General features: G+C 42.5%; 1 protein-coding gene across 1 annotated transcript in view; it reads right to left on the bottom strand.

Annotated features, from left to right (window-relative positions):
* Positions 1-27,069, bottom strand: part of LOC114665912 (shieldin complex subunit 1-like) — a 109,399-nt gene extending 82,330 nt beyond the window's left edge. The window contains exons 1-2 of the mRNA XM_028820574.2: positions 27,037-27,069; positions 23,880-24,034 (exon numbers count right to left, since the gene is read on the bottom strand). Coding sequence (XP_028676407.1) covers positions 23,880-24,030 — 151 coding nt within the window. The 5' untranslated portion in view covers positions 24,031-24,034; positions 27,037-27,069. The remainder of the gene's footprint in view (positions 1-23,879; positions 24,035-27,036) is intronic.
* Between the last annotated feature and the right edge of the window lie 286 nt (positions 27,070-27,355).

Raw genomic sequence — 27,355 nt, 5'->3', positions numbered from 1 at the left:
CTAAAATGTACATAAACACTAAGTACTAAGTACTAATTCTCAAATCACACTCTAAGGATGCGTAATAAGTCAATAATACTGTGGATTATCAGCTCCTAGTAATGCTGTTCACTTTGCTGCACTTCAGAATTTCTTCAGCCCCCCCATTTTCTTATGTTACAGCCTTGTGCTAAAATCATTTAAATTCCATTTTTCCCCTCACCAAACAACACTCAATACCTTAGAATGACGAAGTAAAAACAGTATTTTAGATAGTTTTACAAATTCTTTAAAAATAACACCACCCAATACTCAATACTTTGTTGACGCCAACCATAGGCGGAGTGGTGGCTCTGAGGCTAGGAACCTGCACTGGCAATCGGAAGGTTGCCATTTTAAATCCCATAAAATGCCAAAAGGGACTCTGCTCTGTTGGGCCCTTGAGCAAGGCCCTTAACCTGCAATTGCTGAGCGCTTTTAAGTAGTGAGAAAAGAACTATATAAATGCAAAGAATTAATTATTATTGCAACCTGTGGTCTTTTTGGGTTGGATGCGACAAACTTCACACACCCGGATTTGGGAATTTTCTGCCATTCTTCCCCTGCTGGTCCTGACGAGCTCTGTCAGGACGGATGGATGCTGTCGGTTATGAACTGGGAGTCGTGGTGCCATCAAGGCTGTGAGATGGCTGGTAACTGCGGCGGTGAACGAGAGGACGACAAAAAGGAAAAAGATGGAGAGAAAGAGGCGCAGAAGTTTTCAGACTTCTTTATCAGGATATCCATGTCTTTTTTCTCTCTCTCTTTATTTGCAATGGGAGGATGAGAGATGCCGGAATCAATCCAACATCAATCGGTGAATGCAGCTGCAAGAGTCTTAACCAGAAAAAGAAAATCTGAGCACATCACACCAGCTTTAGCATTGTTACATTGGTTACCGGTGTCATTTACAACTGACATTAAAATATTATTAATGTTGTATAAAACTTTCAATAATCTGCTCCCTCCTATACTTTACAGTGTCTGTCCCCCCACACTCCAAGTCGTAAACTCTGATCTTCTAAAAGAGGCCTGCATATAATTCCAAGAGCCAAGCTTAAAAGCAGTGGTGAGGTGATAACTTTTGCTAAAATCACACCTTTTTAATTTTGCTTTTTTGTAGCTTTAATTTAGTTGTACTCTTAATAGAATTATCACTGTCTTGAGTGAGTCTGCAATCATTATTTATCTTTATAATTCACTAAGTCCATGGCAAGCAAGACAGCCACGCTCGCCAACAATTCACTACACAGCCGACCAAGGCGTGAGAGCGAAAGCATTTGCCAAGAATGTGTTCATTAATCAAGAACGAAAGTCGGAGGTTCGAAGAAGATCACATACCGTCGTAGTTCCGACCATACACGATGCCGACTGGCGACCCAGCGGCGTTATTCCCATGACCCGCTGGGCAGCCAACCGGGTAACCAAAGTCTTTGGGTACCGGGGGAGTATGGTTGCAAAGCTGAAACTGAAAGGAATTGACGGAAGGGCACCACCAGGTGTGGAGCCTGTGGCTTAACTGGACTCAACAAGGGAAACCTCACCCGGCCCGAACGTGGCTCACAGGTGCATGCGACTGAGGCGGTGTGTGGAAAATGAACAGTCAACGTGACTCACAAGTGCATGTGGACTGTACACAGACGAAAGAAATTCAGGTGAGGAGTTGGGGGCGGACACATGAGCAGGCAGTGCGTACTGAACGATGACTAAGAGATGACTTAAGAAATCGGCAGACTAGAATGGGGGGGGGCGGAATGGGCGTCAGACGATCGAACTTGCCTATCTAAAGGATGTAAATGTCCTAACACGGGTTCCGTAGGTGAACCTGCGGAAGGATCGTTACCGGTTGTGCCAACCTGGTGTTGGACGGTTAGGACCCGAAACCTCTCGGGCCCGCTTCCCCGCCCTCTCTCCAGAGTTCCATCTTTGCATTCACTTACAGTCGTATCCTCAAACCCACCCCATCTGGACAACTGTGTCTTTCAGGAAGTGTTCACCCATCAATACATAATTATGCAGCGTATGCTACTCCGCGGGTTGGCTAGTTTATCTTTACTTTTCATTTTCTTTTCCGTTTCCTCCGTGATGGTGTTCCACGCCACCCCCACCTGATCAAAGACTTGTGCCGCCGTCTGTGATGTTCAAATAAAAGCAGATACCCCAACTTGTCACAAGACCCCCTGCATCGAATCCTCTAAAGATGAAGCCTAAAAAGAACAACTTAAAAACATTTACCTGAGGCAGAATTCCCAATGGGGACTGGGTGGCCTGGAACTCCTAACAAATGTTTTTTTTTGTCCACCCTGAACATCTGACCTTATCATGGGACAGTCATTTGGAAAGGAGCCAGGCTTCTAGGGTCATGACCTCAAGCTCACCGCCACGACTGTTTATCCAGGGCTTCTGGTTGGGGAACTTCCTGACTGGTATTGTGGGCACGATGTTGTCAGGTACACCACATGCTGCATGCCCGCTCTCTTGCATTAAGATCAGGCACTGAGACGGAGGACAAAGCTGCGAAGTACACACTAAGAAAAGCCATCACAGCAGCCAAGAGGCACTACAGAGAGAAGCTGGAGGGCTTCTGTTCTACTCGACGTGGTGGCCTGGAACTCCTAACAAATTTTGCTTTTCTCCACCCTGAACATCTGACCTTGTCATGAGACAGTAATTTGGAAAGGGGCAAGGCCTCTAGGGTCATGACCTCAAGCTCATCGCCACGACGAGAGAAAAGGTCAGAGTTGGCACCAAGCTTTATCTAATCTGTGGATAAATCTTTTACACACAAAAACAAAACACTCTCTTTGCCATTGATATTCGTGTCTTGCCCGATTTTTGACTTGGATTCTTACCTCACTTCTGGGTTTGGGTCACTTCATTTTTATTTTACTAGCTGTGTAAGCCCATGCTGTAAAAAGCCCGGGGTTCTAGAAACTATTGAAATCGACAGAAAGAAAATTGAAATGTAGAGATGTCAGGTAATTGAAAGGAACTACTCTGGGCGTCTCTCTCTCCTAGGAGGATTCGTTTTGCCGATGCGCTCGCCACGCTTGTGTATTAGCGGTGTGATGGACGGCCGGTGTTTCAGTCCGGCCGGGATGTCCCTCAACAGAAGAAACCAGACCTTTTCAGGACACTACATTCCCCGGGACGCTAGATGGCAGCTCCCCTGGATGGAAATGATTCCTCGGATTCCCACAGGGCAGTATAGGACATGGAGTCCATCCCTTCAGCCCTGTTGGGTGCCTTGGGTGCCACCAGGGGGAGCTCACCAAGAACCCGGGGAATATTACCGTGACGCTAACCCGGAAGTACTTCAGAGTCATGAGGACGGAAACCCACAGTACTTCTGGGATACCTGAAGAAGGCGTTTGAGCCCGAGAAGGAATACTTCCGGGTAATGGACTTTAAAGGATTGTGGGAAGCCCAGCAGATTGAGCCGGAGTTGGGTGGTAGAGGAACGGAGCTGCTGGGAGTGGAGGAGTTGTAGTATTGATTATTGATTTATTATTGTGAATTATGGAGTGTGCGGTGCTTTGTGCACTATTATCGAAGAAAATATTAAAGAATCTTCTTGGTGCTTTTAAACGTGTGTCTTGGACGTCTGTCTGGTGGGTTCAATGGGGCAACAGCACCTCTAGCGTCCACAGCGGCTAAGCGACTATCTTTCTTCGGAGGTTTTGTTTTGCTGATGTGCTCGCCTCGCTTGTGTTATTAGCAGCTAAGCGATTCACCGTTTCCTCAGAAGTGGAGCCCTTACCCCGACTCCACCTCTCACTTCCATGCATAGATGTTTATATATAAGATTTGTTTTACTGTTTGCATGCATCTCCCAATTTCGTCTCCAAAAATTAGTTTTGTGGTTCCTGCCAAGTCAGGACAGTTAACATACTGGCCTAATCAGGGTCTCGCATCTGCCTTTCTTTTGTTACAGCTGTTACACTGTAGCAACCAGTAGAAGATGCCACACTCAGAAGGGTTAAATCCTTTTAGCTTAAGCAGCGACAGATCTATTTAAAGCTTGCAGAGGAGACGGACCTTAGTAATGGAAATGTGATCCAGCTTTGAAATGAACTGTTTATCACAAATTCTGACTTCCTTGATTTCACCGAGCAATCGATTGAAAATTTTAGAATCAGAAAGAAGCATATTAAATTCAGAACAGCAACGCAAATTGCTTTTCCCAGCTTCGCAAGGATCATGCAGGCCCTTGAATCAACACCATTACTATTAAACAGCGCAGGCGGCTGGAACGAAGGCTAAAAAAAGCTTTCTTAAGTACGTCTGTTTAAACAGAAAAGGGCAAATTTTGCTGGGACACATCTATGTTACGGTCAATAGTGGGGTGTTTGCAATGTCACAGTTTACCTTTTTAACAAGAAGACATGACTTATAAAATGTTTTAACTTCTCCATCCATTTGAGATCCATTTTTTATATCAATTGTGAACAGACATCCATACATCCATCCATTGACTAATAGGTGGTGGCCGGCTGGAGCCTACACCAGCATCGTTAGGCAGGCACAATGCAGGAACGAGCTCTGAACAGGGTGACAGTCCACAGCTGGGCGTGTTCAGTCCCAGATGACCTGGTGACAGACTGGTGTTCAGAGGAATTCCGGACCACCAGAAAAGGATTAGGAGATGGAAGGAATAAATAGGGACTGACAAAGTTGTTATCTAGGCACAGCCTTAAGTATGCTTTCTTTGTTTGCAAACTTAAGTTTGTTTTTAAATATTCTTTTGTTCATTTTAGTGTTAATTCTGTTTTTAGTTCCACTAGTCTTCATTGTATTTATGTAACAATTTAAAGCTTATTAATCATTTTGTATTTTTGTGTTATGTAAATAATTTGTGCAGTTTCTTTGGGTTGTCTGCCTTGTCTCCTTTATGTAGAGCCAAAGGAAGCAGGGTCACTGTATTATCGTGAAGTTTGTGAGCCTCACCAGATATGTCTGTCAGATATGTTTGTCTACTCCTATCGTTGAAGACTGACACACACACACACAAACACACACACACACACACTCAAGACTGGATAGGATCGCTCTGTGCGTGCGTTGCCAGTCACTCCGCAATATTCTGCATAAGATTCTCTATATAGGGACTCGGTATCCCCAAATGTAACAAATATGCAGGTGTCGTTGCAATACAAATAAAAGTGCAGCTCTTTCACTTATATACCACTTATGTACCAACTAAAAGACGTCTTACTTTTACTGCAGTTGTTTCTAAATACTAAAATCTGGAACAGTTTACCGATGGAAATTCGCGAGGCTAATATGGAGGAGCACAGTATAGAAAATATAAAAGCATTGTGGTATTTATTAATGTATAACAATACCAAATAGAATATAATAGAAAATAAAATAAACAGCAAAGTCTGGATATAAACAGCCCAAGAAAAGCTTACTGAAAAATCAGAAATGTCAAGGAGTGCATGTTGTCCTGGGCGGTTTTTGATTTAGTGATTGGTGTTCTTCAACGTCCAGATGAAACGGCCACACATGTCTCGATCTCGGATGTTGCTTCCTCTGTCATAGTTCTATTGTTTCCTTCATCCCTTGGACAAGTCATATTTAATGTGAAAATGTACATGTGGGGTTTCAGGGCGTGTGACATTGCACACATTTGATCGTTCACTTTGTCCTGATGGTGGCCTCCCTCACTTGTCTTCTTCGGTTTTTGTGGATGGCCTACTCTAGCAGACTCTCAGCTCGGCCTTACCCTTCCCAATTCTTCATGATGGCTTTAACTGGATAATCAGTGACTTGGATGTCTTCTCGTCTCCATCCCCTGCTCCGAGTGTTCTTTGGTCTTCTGTACTTTAAATGGCTTCTCATAACTTCATTTAAATTTAATCCTGATGCTCCGCATATTCAATTAATTATCATTACTATTCATGGTGGCTCCAATATCTGTACTAACCCCTACTCTCTCTTCTGTTCTTTTTCCGGTTTTCTGTGGTGGCGACCTGCACCACCACCACCTAATCAAAGCACCATGATGTCCCTACATTGATGGATTAAAGGCCAGAAGTCCATGTGGACCGTCATCATTAAGTCCTTCCATGAGAACCCTGAATACAATGAGGACTGATCATTTATGTTAGGTAGAATGCCTACAGGGGGCAGGGTGGTCTCATGGCCTTGGAACCCCTGCAGATTTTATTTTTTCTCCAGCCGTCTGGAGATTTTTTTTGTTTTTCTGTTCTCCCTGGCCATCGGACCTTACTTTTATTCAATGTTAATTAGTGTTCTCTTATTTTAATTCTTACTTTGTCTTTTTTCTCTTTCTTCATCATGTAAAGCACTTTGAGCTACATTATTTGTATGAAAATGTGTGACAGAAATGAATTGTTGTTCATACTAACTCACCGCCAGGTGGACCTTCCAGATACAATCAAGTGAAACCCTAAATCAATCAGGTAGGCGATCTCCTCCATTGAGCCAATAATGGGCTGCACCAACGAGGATTTAGGGGTGGCATGTTAACGGGGGAGAATACTTATTTGATCAGTTTTATATTTGTAATTAATTTTAAAAACTTTGGAGAGATCCGTTTTCACTTTGACGCTGATCAAAACCCAAGGGGGTGAATAAGTTTTCCAAGCATGTGCACTTCAACTTTGGCACTGCATTTTGATTCCTCTTTGTGTTCGCTTCTTTTCCTGATATTTCTGTTAACTGACTTTGACTTCAGCTCTGTTTTAAGGAATCGTTAATTTTGTTCTATATTATAATTTGGATATTTTACTTGGGGGGGGGGGAATACAACATGTATAGTCACGTTGTACAATAGTTAAAGCCCCTCAAGTCTGCCATAAACAAATCAAACCTCACACCATGCACCTCCTCTCACTTGAGCAGCAGTTCATCTATTATTAATCATGATGTTCTTCAAGCAGACAGGCAGTGAAGAGCTTGGCAGAGCTGTAGCCTAAGGTTGTTTCTCTAATACAAATTTGGCTACTAACTGGGAAAAAAGCCACAAGGCTGTCAATCTTTCCCAGGCCTTAAAGGATCCTTGAGGCCATGCTGAATAAATCAAGCCACATAGAGGCATTGTGAACAGCGGCCTCGCTGCTTGTGTCAATACTCACTTGAACGGCACTTCATCTTTTCTCTCTTCTCTGTTCTTACCAAAGGTGCACAGGTAACTCACCACAGCAATTTATGTCGCATGTAAAATCTGAAAGAACGCTCGCAATTTCCAATAATGGTTAAAACTAAAAGATATCTGAAGTCATTGGCTTTAATCAAGAGAATGCATGGCCTGCAGAATCATCCATTATCAAACCCACTTAAGTGTTGATGAGATGAGTGTCATGATCTAGATTGGCTCCATACTCCATGGTTCTTTCCAGGAGCCTATTGAACCCAGAAACCGCCGATAACGTACCCGAGGATGAGCCGGGCAAATGAGGACACACTTACAGTCAGCAAAAGGATGGTGCAAAATGGTTAAGTGCCTTTATTTCAAACAACAAACAGTATTTGAAAGTGCAGCAAATTCCAACTCTCAATAAGTAAATATTCCAATAACATGACATAAAACGTGGAAGTTAAAAATGGGGTTAAAACACACGGCAGGAAAGAGTTTGAAAAAAATCCATCACAGGTACCTTCTTCTAAAATCTCAGCGTCTCCTCAGCTTACCTCAGATGAAATTCTGCAGCCAAAGGAGACGTCCTACTGACAGACACAGCCACCATTTAACTGGGCTCGGGGTCCTACTGCCATCTGAGCATCATACCAAACTAAGCCTCATTCTTTTGACCCCTGCTACCACTCCCACGCCTTACGTGAGAGCCCCTGAGAAACCGATTACTCCAGCTTCCTCACGATGCTTGGCCAAAGTGACCTACTTCAGCCACCTTTGAGCGTCGGCCATTTGCACCTCCACTGGGCTCTACCCAACTGCCTGCCTCCCCTCTACTGCACGTTGGCATCTCCAGATCCTGCAGTCTCCATCAGTCTCTTTTCTTTCTCTCTCATTTTTAACGTTCCCCCCTCCCAGCTGTGCAGGTTCCCTTTACAGCCCTGACTGGGTGCAGATGTTGTCCTCCACCAGCTCCGAGGTGTGAACGAAGCACCAGACTGACCCCCTCGCATTTGCCTGTGAATGTGTGATCAGCCAGGCAGCATAATGGACCTTGAAGCCACGCATGCACACTCACGTGTGTACTTACATCGGCACCTGCTTGGAGCCTGTACACTCTGGGACTCCTGATTGTTTAAAATTTGGAACGCCGCTAACCTCTCTCACAGTGAGGCAAGGGACCATATCCTTAACACACAGAAAAATAGAGAGTATGGGGTACCGGACCCCCTGATAAGGGCTGTTCGGTCCCTGTACGATCGGTGCCAGAGCTTGGTCCGCATTGCCGGCAGTAAGTCGAACCCGTTTCCAGTGAGAGTTGGACTCCGCCAGGGCTGCCCTTTGTCACCGATTCTGTTCATAACTTTTATGGACAGAATTTCTAGGCGCAGCCAGGGCGTTGAAGGGGTCCGGTTTGGTGGGCTCAGGATTGGGTCACTGCTTTTTGCAGATGATGTTGTCCTGTTTGCTTCATCAGGCCGTGATCTTCAGCTCTCTCTGGATCGGTTCGCAGCTGAGTGTGAAGCGGCTGGGATGAGAATCAGCACCTCCAAATCCGAGACCATGGTCCTCAGCCGGAAAAGGGTGGAGTGCCCTCTCAGGGTTGGTAGCGAGATCCTGCCCCAAGTGGAGGAGTTCAAGTATCTCGGGGTCTTGTTCACGAGTGAGGGAAGAATGGAGCGTGAGATCGACAGGCGGATCGGTGCGGCATCCGCAGTAATGTGGGCGCTGCATCGGTCTGTCGTGGTGAAAAAGGAGCTGAGCCGCAAGGCAAAGCTCTCAATTTACCAGTCGATCTATGTTCCTACCCTCATCTATGGTCATGAGCTATGGGTAGTGACCGAAAGAACGAGATCGCGAATACAAGCGGCTGAAATGAGTTTCCTCCACAGGGTGTCTGGGCTTTCCCTTAAAGACAGGGTGAGAAGCTCAGTCATCCGGGAGGGGCTCAGAGTAGAGCCGCTGCTCCTCCGCATCGAGAGGAGTCAGATGAGGTGGCTCGGGCATCTGATCAGGATGCCTCCTGGACGCCTCCCTGGTGAGGTGTTCCGGGCACGTTTAACCGGGAGGAGGCCCCGGGGAAGACCCAGGACACGCTGGAGGGACTATGTCTCTCGACTGGCCTGGGAACGCCTTGGGATTCTCCCGGAAGAGCTAGAAGAAGTGACCGGGGATAGGGAAGTCTGGGCATCTCTGCTCAAGCTGCTGCCCCCGCGACCCGACCTCGGATAAGCGGGAGACAATGGATGGATGGATGGATGGACAGAAAAATAGAAGAACTATGGCGGACTTCTGGAAGAGAAGCAAAAACTGTCCCAAGCCCATTACTCTTATATGATGATCCTATGAAGAGGGTCTCCCATTTCAAATTCTTGGCCGTGATCATCACAGAGAACTTATCTTTGGCCAAACACACGTCAATTACCATACAAAATTCACAACGACGCCTTTTCTTCCTTAGAAAACTGAAGAGGTCGAAACTGCCCTGGGACCTTCTTATAAACGTCTATCGATGTGCTGTGGAGAGTTTACCAACATACTGCACCACAGCATAGTACTCGCTTGCACAAAAGAAGAAGAGAATTCTCTGCAGCGGGTTCCTGACCCGGAAGTGCTTCCCACAGGCTACGCCCATACACTGGAAGTACTACTTGGTCTTTTATAAAAGGAGTCACCTCACTTCCATCCTGGGGGAAGTAAGGTGCTGAAACTCATTTGGAGGGGTGGAAGGATGAGAAAGAAGAAGCAATTGTGCTTATGTGAGTGTTTAGAAAAATAAATAACCAGTGTGAAGGTATTGGTCAAAAATTTTAAAAAATGAGTTGAATTCAGGACTTGTGAAGTCACAGGAGGCAAATCCCTCATATTAATGGCCATGATTTTGGAATGGGATGTCCAACAAGCTCGTAGATGTGTGATGGCCTGGAGTCCACAATCTTTTGGCCACAGAGTGTAAACAGATGGCTATGAAAGATATTACATACTAGACAGAATTCTATTTGTCACACTGGAAATATTTAGCTTTACAGAAGCTCAAGGAATGTAGAAAATACAGAAATATTACAACAAACAACAGCATCAACTCCTCTCAAACACCCACAAGAATGACAAAAAAAGAAGAAAAAGAAATTCAGACTTGGCTAATGATAAGACGGCAGTCACAGCAAGGCAGAATAAAGGCGTTTACGTTATTAATTTATGTGCTTCAATGTTCAAGAAGCTTCCAAATTAAATATATATACAGTACTGTGCAAAAGTTTTAGGCAGGTGTGAAAAAAATGCTGTAAACAAAGAATTCTTTCAGAAATGGAAGTGTTAATCATTTATTTTCATCAATCAACAAAATGCAGTGAATGAACAAAAGAGAAATCTAAATCAAATCAATATTTGGTGTGACCACCCTTTGCCTTCAAAACACCATCAATTCTTCTAGGCACACTTGCACACAGTTTTTGAAGGAACTTGGCTGGTAGGTTGTTCCAAACATCTTGGAGAACTAACCCCAGATCTTCTGTGGATGTAGGCTTCCTCACAACCGTCTGTCTCTTCATGTAATCCCAGACACACTCGATGATGTTGAGATCAGGGCTCTGTGGGGGCCATACCATCACTTCCAGGACTTCTGAAGATAGTTCTTAATGACTTTGGCTATATGTTTGGGGTCGTTGTCCTGCTGCAGAATAAATTTGGGGCCAATCATACGCCTCCCTGATGGTATTGCATGATGGATAAGTATCTGCCTGTATTTCTCAGCATTGAGAACACCATTAATCCTGACCAAATCTCCAACTCCATTTCCAGAAATGCAGCCCCAAACGTTCAAGGAACCTCCACCATGCTTCACTGTTGCCTGCAGACACTCATTATTGTACTGCTCTCCAGCCCTTCGATGAACAAACTGCCTTCTGCTACAGCCAAATATTTCAAATTTTGACTACTCATCAGTCCAAAGCACCTGCTGCCATTTTTCTGCACCCCAGTTCTTATGTTTTCATGCATATTTGAGTCGCTTGGCCTTGTTTCCACGTCGGAGGTATGGCTTTTTGGCTGCAACTCTTCCATGAAGATCCCTTCTGGCCAGACTTCTCCAGACAGTAGATGGGTGTACCTGGGTCCCACTGGTTTCTGCCAGTTCTGAGCTGATGGCACTGCTGGACATCTTCCGATTTCGAAGGGTAATAAGCTTGATGTGTCTTTCATCTACTGCACTGTTTCCTTGGCCGACCACTGCGTCTATGATCCTCAACATTGCCCGTTTCTTTGTGCTTCTTCAAAAGAGCTTGAACAGCACATCTTGAAACCCCAGTCTGCTTTGACATCTTTGTCTGGGAGAGACCTTGCTGATGCAGCAGAACTACCTTGGGTCTTATTGCTGTGCTCAATCTTGCCATGACATGAAACTGTCTTCACAACCTCACCTTGGTAGCAGAGTCTGGCTGTTCCTCACCCAGTTTAAAGCCTCCTACACAGCTGTTCCTGTTTCAGTTAATGACTGAGTTTCAACCTACGTGTGACATTGATGATCATTAGCACCTGTTTGGTAGAACTGGTTGATCACACACCTGACTAGAATCCTACAAAATCCCTGACTTTGTGCAAGTGGACCTATAAGAATTGATGCTGGTTTGAAGGCAAAAGGTAGGAACACCAAATATTGATTTGATTTAGATTTTTCTTTTGTTCGCTCACTTTGCATTTTGTAAATTGATAACAATAAACAATCATTATTTATATTTCTGAAAGCATTCTTTGTTTACAGCATTTTTTCACACCTGCCTAAAACTTTTGCACAGTACTGTATATACGTATATTATATTCCTTAATTGAGTCATTTTGATTTGTATAAAGAACATGGGAATAGAACATTATGAAAAAATTCCATCAGTGAATTTAGATAGTATTACTGTGCATTGGGTAGTACACAGCTTCAGAGTCACAGGTTCAAATCCTGGGCCAGTCAGTGTCCAGATGGAGTGCATACATTCCCATCATGTTGTTTTTCTAACAAACTAGAATCTTCCGAGGAAGAAGCAAACGCATACAACAAGAGAGATACATATTATATTATTTACCTTGATTTTTTCACAAGACATTTGAAGAAGTGGGAATTCAGGGCGCTGTGTGTGTAGGTGGGTACAAAATTGGCTTAAACACTGGGAACAAAGGGTTAGGGTGAGAGGAACCTTTTCAGAATTACGTGATGTTAAAAGTGGTGTCCCACAGTGAATTGATGCTGCTCTTTCTAATAAATAGTTTATATACTGTATAACCATCTAGAGATTCATATATATGGATTAAATAAATACATATAGTTAGGTTCATAAATATTTGGACAGAGATAACATTTTTCTAATTTTGGTTCTGTACATTACCACAATGAATTTGAAATGAAACAACTCTGATGCAGTTGAAGTGCAGACTTTCAGCTTTAATTCAGTGGGGTGAACAAAACGATTGCATAAAAATGTGAGGCAACTAAAGCATTTTTTGAACACAATCCCTTCATTTCAGGGGCTCAAAAGTAATTGGACAAATTAAATAACTGGAAATCAAATGTTCATTTTTAATACTTGGTTGAAAACCCTTTGCTGGCAATGACAGCCTGAAGTCTTGAACTCCTGGACATCACCAGATGTTGGGTTTCCTCCTTTTGAATGCTCTGCCAGGCCTTTACTGCAGCGGCTTTCAGTTGCTGTTTGTTTGTGGGCCTTTCTGTCTGAAGTTTAGTCTTCAACAAGTGAAATGCCCGCTCAGTTGGGTTAAGATCAGGTGACTGACTTGGCCATTCCAGAATTCTCCACTTCTTTGTTTTAATAAACTCCTGGGTTGCTTTGGCTGTATGTTTTGGGTCATTGTCCATCTGTATCATGAATCAATTTGACTGCTGTATTTAGCTGGATTTGAGCAGACAGTATGTCTCTGAACACCTCAGAATTCTGTCCTGTGTCACATCATCAATAAACACGAGTGTCCCAGTGCCACTGGCAGCCATGCATGCCCAAGCCATCACACTGCCTCCCTCCACCGTGTTTTACAGATGATGTGCTATGCCTTGGATAATGAGCTGCTCCACGCCTTCTCCACACTTTTTTCTTGCCATCGTTCTGGTAGAGGTTGATCTTGGTTACATCTGTCCAAAGAATGTTTTTCCAGAACTGTGCTGGCTTTTTTAAGATGTTCTTTAGCAAAGTCCAATCTAGCCTTTCTATTCTTGAGGCTTATGAGTGTCTTGCACCTTGCAGTGCACCCTCTGTATTTACTTTCATGCAGTCTTCTCTTTATGGTGGACTTGGATATCGATACGCCCGCCTACCCCCTGGAGAGTGTTGTTCACTTGGTTGGCTGCTGTGAAGGGGTTTCTCTTCACCATGGAAATGATTCTGCGATCATCCACCACTGTTGTCTTCCATGGATGTCCAGGTCTTTTCGCGTTGCTGAGTTCACCAGTGCTTGCTTTCTTTCTCAGGATGTACCAAACTGTAGATTTTGCCACTCGTAATATTGTAGTAATTTCTCGGATGGGTTTTTTCTGTTTTCGCAGCTTAAGGATGGCTTCTTTCACCTGCATGGAGAGCTCCTTTGACCGCATGTTGTCTGTTCACAGCAAAATCTTCCACATGCAAGCACCACACCTCAAATCAACTCCAGGCCTTTTATCTGCTTAATTGATAAGAACATAACGACGGACTTGACCACACCTGCCCATGAAATAGCCAGAGAGTCATTTGTCCAATTACTTTTGAGCCCCTGAAATGAAGGGATTGTGCTCAAAAAATACTTTAGTTGCCTCACATTTTTATGCAATCGTTTTGTTCACCCCACTGAAGTAAAGCTGAAAGTCTGCACTTCAACTGCATCCGAGTTGTTTCATTTCAAATTCATTGTGGTAATGTACAGAACCGAGATTAGAAAAAAGTTGTCTCTGTCCAAATATTTATGGACCTAACTGTACATACATACATACATACACATGGTATATATGCATGGCAGGCCAGAATTCTACATGAACTACCCAACAGAGGCCCACCGCAATCCAGCCACCCCTGAATATTCTCTGCAGGCTTAGGCCTAACAGGTCCTAATTAGAGAGAGAGATGGAAAAATAATATATCTCTGAAAACTTGCAAGAGCCCCACAAGAGTAAGGGTGACTGTAACTCTCATCTTGTAGTGACAGAGCAAACAAAGACTTATTTGCAAAAAATATTAATGATAAAAAACACTCAAAGAGTAAAAAAGTGGCCACAGTAACCAGGTCCAAATATGCTAATCAAAAGTCAAAATCATTAAACACGTCCAAAGTATAACTCAATGAGGAGAACTCACCAACACCCAGCACATACAATGTACTGCATCACTCTTCAGCCTTTATAGGGCTGGGGGTGGTCCCTCAATTGAGGTGACTCGTGGCCCCGCCTCTTGGGGAACCACCTACAAATTACAAGGAACAAGGCAGAATATACTATCATGCAGAGAAATTTAAGAATAACCAAAAATTGACAAAACATACTTAAATTAGTAAACATAAATAACTATATCTATTATAATAAAAAAATCTTGGGTCAAGACATGATCTTCTCGGAAAGACACCCTGACGTCCCGCAAGACTAGACTTTACAACCTTTGGAAGCAAGACCTGTGAGACGGTCACTCCCTACTTACAAACAATTTTAAAACAAGATCATGGACATCTAACCTCTCAGTTGTTGGAATACTTTTGCCAGACAGACTTCATGTGCTCCCAGCTCTTAAAAATTTTATACGTTCTAGATGGCACGTCAACGACTAAGCGAAGAAGAAAGAGCAGCTATGTGAAAATTCTGAAAATAAGGAAAGTAATAATCAGCCCGGACCAAGTGGAACTGAAAATCTCGTAGTTCCAATCGGGGTCAGAAATAAAAGACTTCATAAAGACGTTCAAAAAACGTTGGCACAATACGCATGCAGAGCAAGTTACAGATTAGGAAAGTAGTAAAATGTGAAAGTGTCAAAAAAAGAAAGTAAAGATCGCATTAGCACAAACAAACGGAAATTATTACTCGGTGAAATAACGGAACAGCAAAAAGAGATCGAATATATGGACATAAGTGATATGTCAGAAGCATGTAGATATTGTACTGCTTTAAAAAGTTTAAGTCGGAGACTCGTAGATCGTCTAATTCATGTTGCCATCAGGGAAAAGTAGTCTTGCCTCCCAATGAAGAGACGTATCCACGAGAATTAAAAGATTTGTTGTTTGGTGAAAGTGAAATTCACAAACACTACAGGCAAACTATCTGAGTCGACAATAATCTTTTCGCGTTCGCATCATTCAATGCTCAAAATGTAGATTTACACAATAATGGACCATACGCTATGAGAATCAACAATTAAAAGGTACGACAAGTAGCTAAGGATCTGTGCTGGTATCCAGAATGTTGCCAGTTCGAATCCCCGTTACTGCCAAAAGAGATCCTACTCTGCTGGGCCCTTGAGTACGACCCTTAACCTGTAATTGCTCCAGGGGTGCTGTACAATGGCTGACCCTGCGCTCTGACCCCAAGGGGTATACGAAAACTAACACATTCCTAATAAAAGAAATTGTATAAGGTGAAATAAAGAACAAAAAAAAATATTTTTATGATCACGGAGAAGCGATGCAACATAGAATCGAAAGAGTATGTAACAATTCCCATGAAAGTAACAATCTCTTTAAATTGTATTCCAGGTTAACCAAACCTGGGGGTGGGTGAGCAAAGCGAGCAGGGGCCCCCTAGTACACTACATTAAAAGGGTAAAATATGAATAAAAAGACAAAAAATGTATACATTAGGCTGGACCAGAAGAGCTAAAACGCATGAGATGTCACTGTAGCAACTGTATAAAGGTTAGCACATGCATTTCCAGAACTTACGAGATTGTGGATAAATGTTATGACTTAAGAGTCCCTAAGTCCCAAACAATGCCTAAAAACGCCTACTAGAAGGGGTACAACTCTCAAAACCTGACTAGTCACACAAGGGCAATGAATAATCTTTATAAATAAAATGATTCAACAAAAGCTCTGTTAAGTGAAGATTCCCAAGAGCACACAAGGCACAGCATGACATACTGTACCTGAAAAGGTCAAGGCAAACAAGTCCCAATCACAAATCTAAAGAGTACGCGAAAAAACAGAGCACAGGTTCAAAAGAATACAAAAAAATCAAAAAAGAACAGAACACTAGAAGAACTCAGAACACCACGAGCGCATTCAAAATGAACCGCAAGGGACTGTGGGTTTAGGCTGAGGAAAGTCTCTTGATGGTGACGGGAAGGTGGCTTCACCTCTTGGGGATCCACACAAAAAAACGTGGAAAAAAAATGATGATGCATAGACACATAGAAACAAAATGATCAACAATATTAACATAACAAAAGGTATTTGAACCCCAGCCAAGGGAGAAACCTTGAAATACAACAATAAATCCCCTGTGTTAGCATGTGAAAACATCCGATTATCACCTTCAGATTTATAAATTTAGATCTGCTTATTAGACACTTTGAGTTCTGGTTAACAATTTCACCTTTTGACAACAGATTAACTTGACTTTTGACTTGCCTGTTCCTGACTGCGTTTCTTCTCCTGGTCATTATCATTCAAATGCTCTCATATGTTCTCACTTTGAGTCAGTAGATTTCTAAATTGGTCCTGTGTATTTAAGTAGGCCCTGTGATGGAAATGGTGCCCACTGCAGAGCCATTTCCTGCTCTGCACCCGATGCTTCTGAGAAAGGCTCCAACACTCCTTGGTCCTAAACTGGACTTGTCAGGATGGAGAATGTTATGCCAGTTTACTGTTTCATCATTTGAGAGAGTAGCAGTGTATTATCTTAACTGGGACAAACAAAGGTTGAGAGTATGCACTGATTACACCCACCACACGATGAACCACCCAGATTGGTACGAGTGCAGCTGTGCAAAGGGTGGGACCACATTGGAACAGTGGGAGATTTTTTTTTGCTTTTAAAACAGTGGCCGGAGTGCCAATCCTGCCACCAACCCCCAAGTTTTCCCTGCAAGTTATAGGACCTAAGTTATTGAATAGGGATAAAGACTATTAATTCTACTGTATGTAATTTTATCATCCGAGACACCCATCTCCAGGTTATTGAACCTGCTTAATCTGGTTCAGGGTGATGAGGGTGAATTCTAGCAGGACACTCACCACACCGGGCTAATCCAGTTCTCTGGTTAATCTAACCTCTAACAGATTCCAAATTATCTGCTAATTACATTATTACAGAAGGACTTGGATAGCATACAGGCTTAGGCAGACTTGTGGACAATGAGATTTAATTTCAGTAAATGTAAAGAATTACACATAGGAAGTAAAAATGTGAGGTTTGAATACACAATGGGTGGTCGGAAAAATCGAGAGTCCACTTTATGAGAAGGATTTAGGAGTCGTAGTGGACTCTAAGCTATCAACTTCCCGACAGTGTTCAAAACCATTAAGGCGGCTAACAGAATGGCAGATTATATAGTGCCTTGATGTGTGGCGTACAAGTCACAGGAGGTTCTGCTCAAGGTGTATAACGCACTGGTGAGGCCTCATCTGGAGTCCTGGGTGCAGTTTTGGTCTCCAGGCTACAAATAGCAGCACCAGAAAAGGTCCACAGAAGTGCGACTCAGCTGATTCCAGGGTTACAGGGGATGAGTTAGGAGGAAAGATTAAAAGAGCTGAGCCTTTACAGTTTAAGCAAAAGAAGATTAAGAGGAGACCTGATTGAAGTGTTTAAAATGATGAAGGGAATTAGTCCAGTGGATCGAGACGGTGACTTCAAAATGAGTTCATCAAGAACACGGGGACACAGTTGGAAACTTGTGAAGGGTAAATTTCGCACAAACATTAGGAAGTTTTTCTTTACACAAAGAACGATAGACACTTGGAATAAGCGACCAAGTAGTGTGGTAGACAGTAAGACTTTAGGGACTTTCAAAACTCGATTTGATGTTTTTTTGATAGAAATAAGTGGGTAGAATTGGTGGCGGAGTGGTGGCTCTGAGGCTAGATATCTGCACTAGCAATCGGAACGTTGCCGGTTCGAATCCCGTAAATGCCAATAGGGACACTGCTCTGTTGGACCCTTGAGCAAGGCCCTTAACCTGCAATTGATGAGCGCTTTGAGTAGTGAGAAAAGCGCTATATAAATGCAAAGAATTATTAAAGAATTATTGGCAAGCTTTGTTGGGCTGAATGGCCTGTTCTCCTCTAGAGTGTTCTAATGTTCAAACCTGCAAGAATGTGGGACCGCTGCAGCACCATGCTGCCTCACAACTCAAACTGTCACCAGTAATTAAAGTCAGTATAATTCAACAAGATCTTTAAAAAAATTGCATTAACCACATGCACCGTCTACAGCACGGCACTCGTCAATGCTTTCAAACCTCTCCTGCTGCAGCAAGCAAGGCTGACCTCAAGTGACGGAAGGATGAAATTCATCTCGCATCATTCTGGTAAGAAAACCTTTGTGCATTTTTTTGTAATGCTTTTTTTAAAAATGATGTTAATGCTGAGCATCCTGGAATTCCAAGATGGCTCAGGATAGTGGGTGGTCTGGTCTGAGCAGCTCAGTGTGTTGCTACCACAACTCTTACCGGGATAAAGATAGACAGACAGATAAGAAATTGTGTCTTTGTGTCTGCTGCTCTAACCCTGCAAATACAAACATAACAAGAAAAATCTATAAGTAAATTAACAAAGTGTGGGTATTTACTAAGGGTATAGGGATTACAATTACTCACACTTGTCAGTTAAAAGTTTCACAGTTATGGAATGTCACTCATTGGCCCGGTATATTGCACATGGCATCGTCTGTTAAGGCGTCTGCTACACCAGCTCAGTACCATTCAACACACAGGAAACAAGACCACCTCAGCCGGGGGACGACTGAAGGCTGAGGGTAGAAACGACCTCACATGGTGCTCTCCTTGGAGCAATGCAGTTGTCTCAGTGTTGTTACTGACGGTGCTCCACATATGGGGTTGAGAGGCATTGCCCAGAGTAGTAAGCAGCTTCCCAAGTGCCCGTTATTCTACCACTTCTTCCAGTGAGTCCAGCCCGTGTCCCAAGACTGAATCAGACTTTTTAATCAGTTAGCTCAGACTTGTTTGATGCCATTTCCACAGCATACCAACACACAGAAACAAATCACACTGTCCAATCCTGTAATGGGGCCTGCATACACCAAATGACGCCAATCTCCTCAGGAAATAGAGATGACTCTGACCCTTGTTGTATTTAGATGGCCTGTGTGTAGGTACAGTACTTAAAACTGTCATGCAGATGCACCCCGAGGTTCTTCTATGTCCTCACCACTTCCACATTTTCACCATAATTAAGAACTGATTTTCTCCTTTGTCTTTGTTCAGATGAAGGTGGTTCAATATGCACCATTCGACAAAAGTCCGTCACTGGTGTCCCATATTCAATGTCCTGCCCACTGCAGATACACCCAGTTATGGCTGTGACATCGGAATATTGGTGCAGAGGAGAATAACTAGTATTGTATGTAAAGTCTGAGGTGTATGGGTTGAACAAGAATTAAACAATACAATTTATTTTTATATAGCCCAAAATCACAAAAGAAGTGGCGCAATGGGCTTTAACAGACCCTGCCTTTTGACAGCCACCCCAGCCTTGACTCTCTAAGAAGACAAAGAAAAACTCCAAAAAAAAAAAAAAAACCCTTGTAGGGAAAAAAATGGAAGAAACCTTGGGAAAAGCAGTTCAAAGAGAGACCCCTAAAGCAGGAACAGTTCCCTGTGATACTCATAAACATGTCTGATACCAAGGCCACACAAATTTTGGCCTAGCAGGTAGCTAGTCCATTATCCAGGGCATTGTGGTATCATAAACCCGAGCTTGTAACCCAGCAGTATAGTACTGAAGTCAAAAATCAATTTCACTTACCATGCTACCCTGTTTCTCCAGATGGCAACAGCAGACAGATGACAGTGTCGTCCACTGCTGGATGGACCCGATGGGCAAACTGCAGAGTTCTGATTTGACCAGGGGTTGTTACGGAGCTGATATCAGTCTTTCCAAAGCCTTCATAATGTGTGAAGAGAGAGTCACCAGTCGATAGAAATTTAAGACTGCTGGCTGCACTACCTTGGAGACTGGCACCATTCAAGATGTTTTATGTACAGATGGAAGTGTTTGTAAGATCAGACTCAGATTAAAGATATCCAAAAATAATGGACACAGTTACGCAGAGCGGAGGATTACATAGACAGAACACCACTGAGTAGGGCACTTTGATTACCAAAAATAACTGCCAGGAGGGATGAACACAGGAAAACACAAAGCACATAGGTTTGTTGTTTTACATCTGCTTCTTGGCCTGGCTATACTTTGGTGAACTCCTGTCCGCTTACACCTGAGAAGCACTTCCAAGGCAATGACGTACCTCTGCAGCTCTGCCCGGTGGTCCCCAAGTACCCCAGCAGGACTGCTCACCAGGACTAGAGCTCCCAGATTGTCGTGCGGGTATACACTGGGAGCACTACCAGCAGGAAGATGCTGCCACCCTGTGTATTGGGGATTTATTTGGCAGCAAATGACAGCAAATGACTGTTTCTCCAACCTGGTCAGGCAGCCCGTTATAAGGACATCTCAGAGCCATCCATATTGTGTCCTCTGGTACAATAGAAAGAATGTGAAGTCTATGAAACTGTAACAGCGAGTGTTGGTGAGATGGGCATTGGGATTGAGAGGAAAACAGACGTTTACTTCTGGTAACCAAAATCCCAAAATGTCTGGTAGCGTACGGTTTGAATAATGCAAGTTTTTCAGTGCTTTTCCAGTACCAGTATACCGCATAAGCCTAGCACTCAGTCACTTTTGTCCATAGTTTAACTTTTGAGGGGTGAATATTTTTTCCAAAAAATGATGCTTTCACACAGAGATCAACATGAACGTCTGTTGCTTCATGCTGTAGCTGCCAGTTTGCCAAGAATGAGCGGAAGGCTTGCTGCCAGGCTGGGACGGCAGTGGCGGCGGTCACGGTCGTAGTGAAAGACAATCTGGATTCTACCTCTTGTCATTGTTAACTGGCAGTCCTCCCTGGCGAACATTGTCAGTACCATGACTAGCTGGGGGCTGATCAGTTGAAGCTGGAAGCTCACAATCGATTTTGATCACTTGTATCAAAATCTGAGTCTGACAAGTCATGGTTCAGTTCAGAGATAATAGTCAAGACATCGTCCACGGAGTATTTTGCTTTTCACATTGATCTCTCGCCAGATGTCAGTAGTACTAGGGTGTTGTACCGTGTTAGCCATTATGAATGTAGAGAAAAGCCAAGCAAAACGACACCTTTTATTGGCTAACTAAAAAGATTACAATATGCAAGATTTCGAGGCAACTCAGGCCCCTTCGTCAGGCAAGATGTAATCAGTGCCATTTTTGCCATTGTGTGCACCTTGCTACTCATGTGAGCACAGGGAATCTCGGTCAAACCAATGAATCTAACTTTCCTTCTACCAACGAGATTCCAACGTAACGGTTGGTTTTGTCACAGTTTACAGTTGATTACCATCGTCGACTCTTCCTTTTGACAAAAGTCAACATCAGCCCTGAAAGAGTTAAGGTCTGAAAAACACAAAATCATTGCATGTAAGGTCCATTACAAGACTCTAACTGTTAGAACCCAACTGTCTTCAATTTATATGGTGCATTTCACTGTGAATCTTGTCTCAGAATACAAATTTTACATCTCTCTATTATAAAAGAAAATCTTGAGACGAGACGAGACTATCGCCAAGACATTTTTTTTTTCAAGTCCCGTCCTCCTCTCCACCATTTCCGGTACACGGCCCACGCCCACGCCCACGGTCCTCTCACCTCTCATTCGTGCGAATGCTTTTGTCAGACACAGTTGCTGTGCTCTCCGCTCTTATAAATTTTTTATGCTCTCCTCACTTTAAGTTTCCAATTAAAGAAGACGTATTATGTCCAAATCTTATTGAAGAATTTCATCAACAGAAGAAATGAGGACGCGGGCAATCCTAGAAACCGAGAAACGATAAAGTCAAACGAATTAATGCAAAATTTGTTGTTCGGTTACATGGCAAATTGGTTAAATGTGTATCAATAGACTCTCCTGAAACAGTTGGTGGTGATGGTGCGGAAGATGAAAACATCGACTTACAATATCACGAAGAATATCTACAAGCGTTAACACCGTCTGGTCTTCCACCGGCTAAATTATTGTAGAAAGAAGAACGTATCGTGATGTAATTGTGTAATTTACTGTTGTACAGATCAGTTGTATTCAAAATTGGCCGAACAATTCTGACATGTAAAATTTTAACAGGAGACGAGAAAGGTAATGTAGTCCATCAAACATGAGACACCAAAGGATATCTTGGTATGCCATTCGTATTAAAACATTTACAGTTTCCTGTTAGAATAGCTTTTGTGATAACAATTAACAAATCACAGGGACAAACATTCAAAAAGTCGGTATATTTATTAGAGAGAAAGAAATGAAATTCACTCACAAGCAGTTATACGTTGCGTTGTCACGATGTAACTCCAAACATGGAATCAAAATTCAATGTGATATTGATGAAAAGTTAATTCCAAAAATTGTTTTTACTGAAGTTTTACAGTAAAAGTGTAAGTTTAACAAGTATTTGCGTGTTAATTTCAAAGCCAAATGGAACGAAAACATATAACACAACACCTCTAACGCAACATGCAACATAATTTACTTTCAATTTATTAAGTTTTACTATTTTTTAATATGGTTAATTACTCGCTGTAATGTAAAATAATTACAGTAGGTCTACTATGCATATGTAACAATTCCCATGAAAATAACAATCTGTTTAAATTGTACATCTGCTTCCCCATACGCGAGTGGTGCAGATCCGTGAAGTGGCTAGTGCGTAGTGCCCGCCCAAGGGTTGGCATGTGAAGTGAGCAGGGGGCACAACTCCCTAGTAAACAGAAAAAAAAAAAATCATTGAGTGCCTTCATTTTCATGGAAAGTGAAGGAGGCTCAAAGTGCTTTCTGGCCCAAGCAAATCATACATACAATTAAATTCAGTGAATTGTGAATTCAGGCTGTGATAATAAACAAAACAGAAGTAGCTAAATAAAAGGAAGTTTTTGAAAGGACTAAAACATCAAAAGCAAATGAAATCCATGAATAAAACCTTTGAACTTTCCGGTAAAAGCACAAACTGTTCTTGCCTGACAAATGCATTCAAGCTGTCTCATGGAATAACAAAAGGGTTTATTTTTTCTGCTATTATTTTTAAATGACTTCACAATTTCTTTACAAAGCATACATGTCAGATTAGTAAAGGCACAGAGTACTGAACAGGGGCTGGCACTGCCACCGTAGGGGATCCCAGGTTTGCACCCTACATGCGGGTGGTCTCTCTGTATGGGGTTTTCAACAAGTTTTCGGAGTAAATCCCACAAAGGGGGGGGGCTTTGTAAAATGACACATGCAGGTTAGGCTGACTGTCCATTCCAAATTTGTCTTGTGCAGGTGTGTGTGTGAGCATGAGTGGGATCCTCACAGGCCTAAGAGTGTTACATTAAAGACCAGAAAGGGCAAGAGGTTTGGAGATGGCGGCTAAATTTCTACTACATTTCCAAAGTGGGATGGACAAACTACATGCATTATTTCTTAACAGAGTTTAAATCAAAAGAGTGTGAAGCTATTAGAAACCAACCATTACACAAATAAATAAAAACCTGAAGCTGTCAGAGCGCGTACCTGTTTCTGGAGTCAGTGACACAGAATTCAAGGTGGCTTCATTCTCTCTGTCCATGGAGGAACCATACTCTTCAATGCCATATGTAATCGGGAGATCCAGCATGCAGCTATTTTCTGAAGAGTAGCTTGATTTTTCTTCTTTCCTATCCATGATCCTAATGAGAAAAAGCAGACATATTGCTCAGTATATATTGTCCATATTTAATAACGTTGACAATGTTTTTCACTGACAGCTAACAAGTCTTTCAAATTTGATTCCCTTCTTTGTGTCACAGAATCAGCTTCTCTCTCTCCTGCCTTTGGAAAGGCATTGTGGACTGGCTGCCTCAACCCCAGTGATTCAATGGATGTTTGCCAGTATAATGTGCACTGTATACGTGAATAGGTAGGTCAACGAAGGCTGGGAACTCACAGAAAATGGATAGATAGATAGATAGATAGATAGATAGATAGATAGATAGATAGATAGATAGATAGATAGATAGATAGATAGATAGATAGATAGATAGATAGATAGATAGATAGATAGATAGATAGATAGATAGATAGATAGATAGATAGATATACACACACACAGAAATATACATACTATATTATGTATACTGTACACTATATGTGTGTGTATATATTGTAAGTGCCCGAGAGGAAAGACAGGCAGGATGGAGAATGATTTCTTGCCCAGGCGGGAGGCCATAATGAAAGGATGGCAGGAGCTGAGACTTGACCTGGCCAGAATGCCTTACATTCTCCATCCCAGCGCAGAGAGAAGGGTGATAAGTGGACTGGGTGAAAGTTGAGTGCTGGGAGTGGTTTGTTCTCCCACACGGCAGGTGACAGTGTTCCTCCAGGCTAAACCCAGTTGAGACACATGCAGGGTGGCATGAGACTTGGAGAACAGAAGTACGGCCCTGTTGTGAGTCTTTTGGGGGGTCAAAAGAGGGAACTACGAGTGAGAGGACTACCCTGAGTTCCATCTGTCCCGGGAAGTGCCAATCCTGGGTCCAGTTTAAAAGAAGCCTACAAGCTCACCTTGAGGAGTCAATAGGTGTATATACATATACAGACATTATATATATATATATATATATATACACATATATATATATATACATACATACATATACATATACATATATACACACACATACATACAGGTATATATAGAGATATTACAGGCACTCTGTATCAGTAGATAGATAGATAAGGAAAGAGCTATAAAGTCAAAAGAAAAAAATGCTATATAATAGATATGAAAGATTCTATACAGTATATTATTATAATACATCTATTATAAAAACAAAATCTTGGGAGGGAGATGTGTGATCTTCTCGGAAGACACTTTGACGTCACTCAAGTCAGGGCAGTGAGACAAAAACACAGCAGCTGTACAGGCTTTTAAATGATCGACGCGCAGCGTGACAAGCAGAACACGCAGCTCGCCAGTAGCAGCAGCAAGACAGCAGCTGATCCGACCCGCATCTCCTTAGCGTGCGTTCAGCCCCCCAACAACGCGAGCAGCTTATACGTCCCACAAGAAAGAAATTTAACCACGACCGGGTGCAGAAATAAAGGACAAAAAGTAGATGGCAAAGTAGAACGTGGTAAAGAATTCAAAAATGTTGGCATGATACCATGCAGAGCAGTTTGGAGAAAATGGAAGTATGAAAATTCGAAAGTCTCAAAAAAAAGGATAGGAAAGATCACATTAACGCAAACAAACTTAAATTATTACTCTGTGAAATAATGGAACAGCCTAAAAGAGATTGAATATATTGTTCGGATTTAACTGTTAAGTCAGAGACTTGTAGATTGTCTAATTCGTGCTGCCAGCGAGAATTAAAAGATTCCAAAAACGTTGGCGCAGTATGAACTCCCGTGAGACGGAGACTTTTAACATGAGATTCTTTCAAGTAACGCCATACTTACAACTATTTTCAAACAAGACCACGGTCACCTATCCTCAGTCCTGTGAATGCTTTTGTCAGACACACTTCCTGTGCTCTTAGCTCTTATAAATTTTATCAGGACAATAATTTTATACGTTCAAAATGGCACTTCAACGACAAAACGAAGAAGAAAGAGCATGGACAAACATTCGAGAAAGGCGTTTTATTTATTAGAGAGAAAGAAACGATATTCACTCACAGGTAGATAGATATACGTTGCGTTGTCAAAACACGGAATCAAAATTCAATACGATCTTGAAGAAAAGGTTAATTCCAAATATTGTTTTTACAAACGTTTTAAAGTAAAAGTGAAAATAATGCATATGTAACAATTCCCTTGAGAATATCAATCTCTTTAAATTGTATATTCGGTAAACCAAACCCGGGGGGTGGGCGAGCGAAGCGAACAGGGGGCGGGGCCCCCAGTAGAATATAAATTAGAGGGCCGCACATCACAGCAGCCTATTGCTATTGATGTGAAAGACATTACATAATCTTTAGTGGATGAACATCGACGCCACTATATAATACAGAAGTGAAAGGCACTAAATAATACACGTGAAATGACCTATAGAGACAGATTGTTGTAACAGGCAGTATAAGATAGACGCTTATAAAACAACTACATAATGGATATGTAAGGTACTGTATAATTGATACGCACAGATTAAAAGCCCCAAAGGCACTATATAACAGAGAGATGTGAAAAAGCCCCATATAATAAGAACATGAAAAGCTGATCCCAGGACCAAAGAACGATGAGACAAGGTACCGCCGTGACACCCCACTAGAAATAAACTTAGCAAGTATGAAAAATTGTCCGTACATTTACGTGTTATTTGTTTGCCTTTTCCAGGTTTTAATCATGCGATCGGTGCACGTACTGTACACACCGTGAATGCACTTTTTAGGACCCTTCCAATCTGGATCGCTCTCCACCGCCGCCTCCAGCTATTCATAGATACGGACAGAAAGGCTTTGACTTTGCAGCTGTCTTTTTCATCCCCATGGCAGTCATTAAAATAAAAAGTGACATCTCGATTGAACGACGTCTGGAAATGGCTGGACGTTCACGAGAGCACTAAGCAGCCGAAGAGCTCCCCGGCATACATACGCTCGTAACAACTGACGTTTTGCTTGAAACGACCTTTCAAAACCCCCTACACTTATCTAGCCCTTCAGCCGGTACGCCCGCTTGTTTCTACCCTCACCTCTCGAGCCCCGCCGTCCGTTTGGAAACACCGCTGTGTTACATTAAAATGCCGCCCCTAAAGAACAGCTATACAGAGTTCCTACGTGATAACGTAAGCACTGGAGCCGCGCAGTTTCTTAGTTAATTATCTTAACTCCTGTGAAGGCAACTACTTCATCGCATTGTCGTTTTCACGGATGTCTTGTTCGCCTTGCCACTGTCATTATTACTTCGTTTAAAAAAGGTAAACCCATCACAAGAATGAAATCCTAGCCTTAAAGACTGAAGAACAGTCGTAGACTACTAAGCACTGTTGTAAGTCGCTCTGGATAAGAGCG

The sequence above is a fragment of the Erpetoichthys calabaricus genome, chromosome 15 (assembly GCF_900747795.2).
Source record: "Erpetoichthys calabaricus chromosome 15, fErpCal1.3, whole genome shotgun sequence".
Classification (NCBI taxonomy): domain Eukaryota; kingdom Metazoa; phylum Chordata; class Cladistia; order Polypteriformes; family Polypteridae; genus Erpetoichthys; species Erpetoichthys calabaricus.
This window is presented reverse-complemented; position numbering and strand designations above follow the sequence as displayed.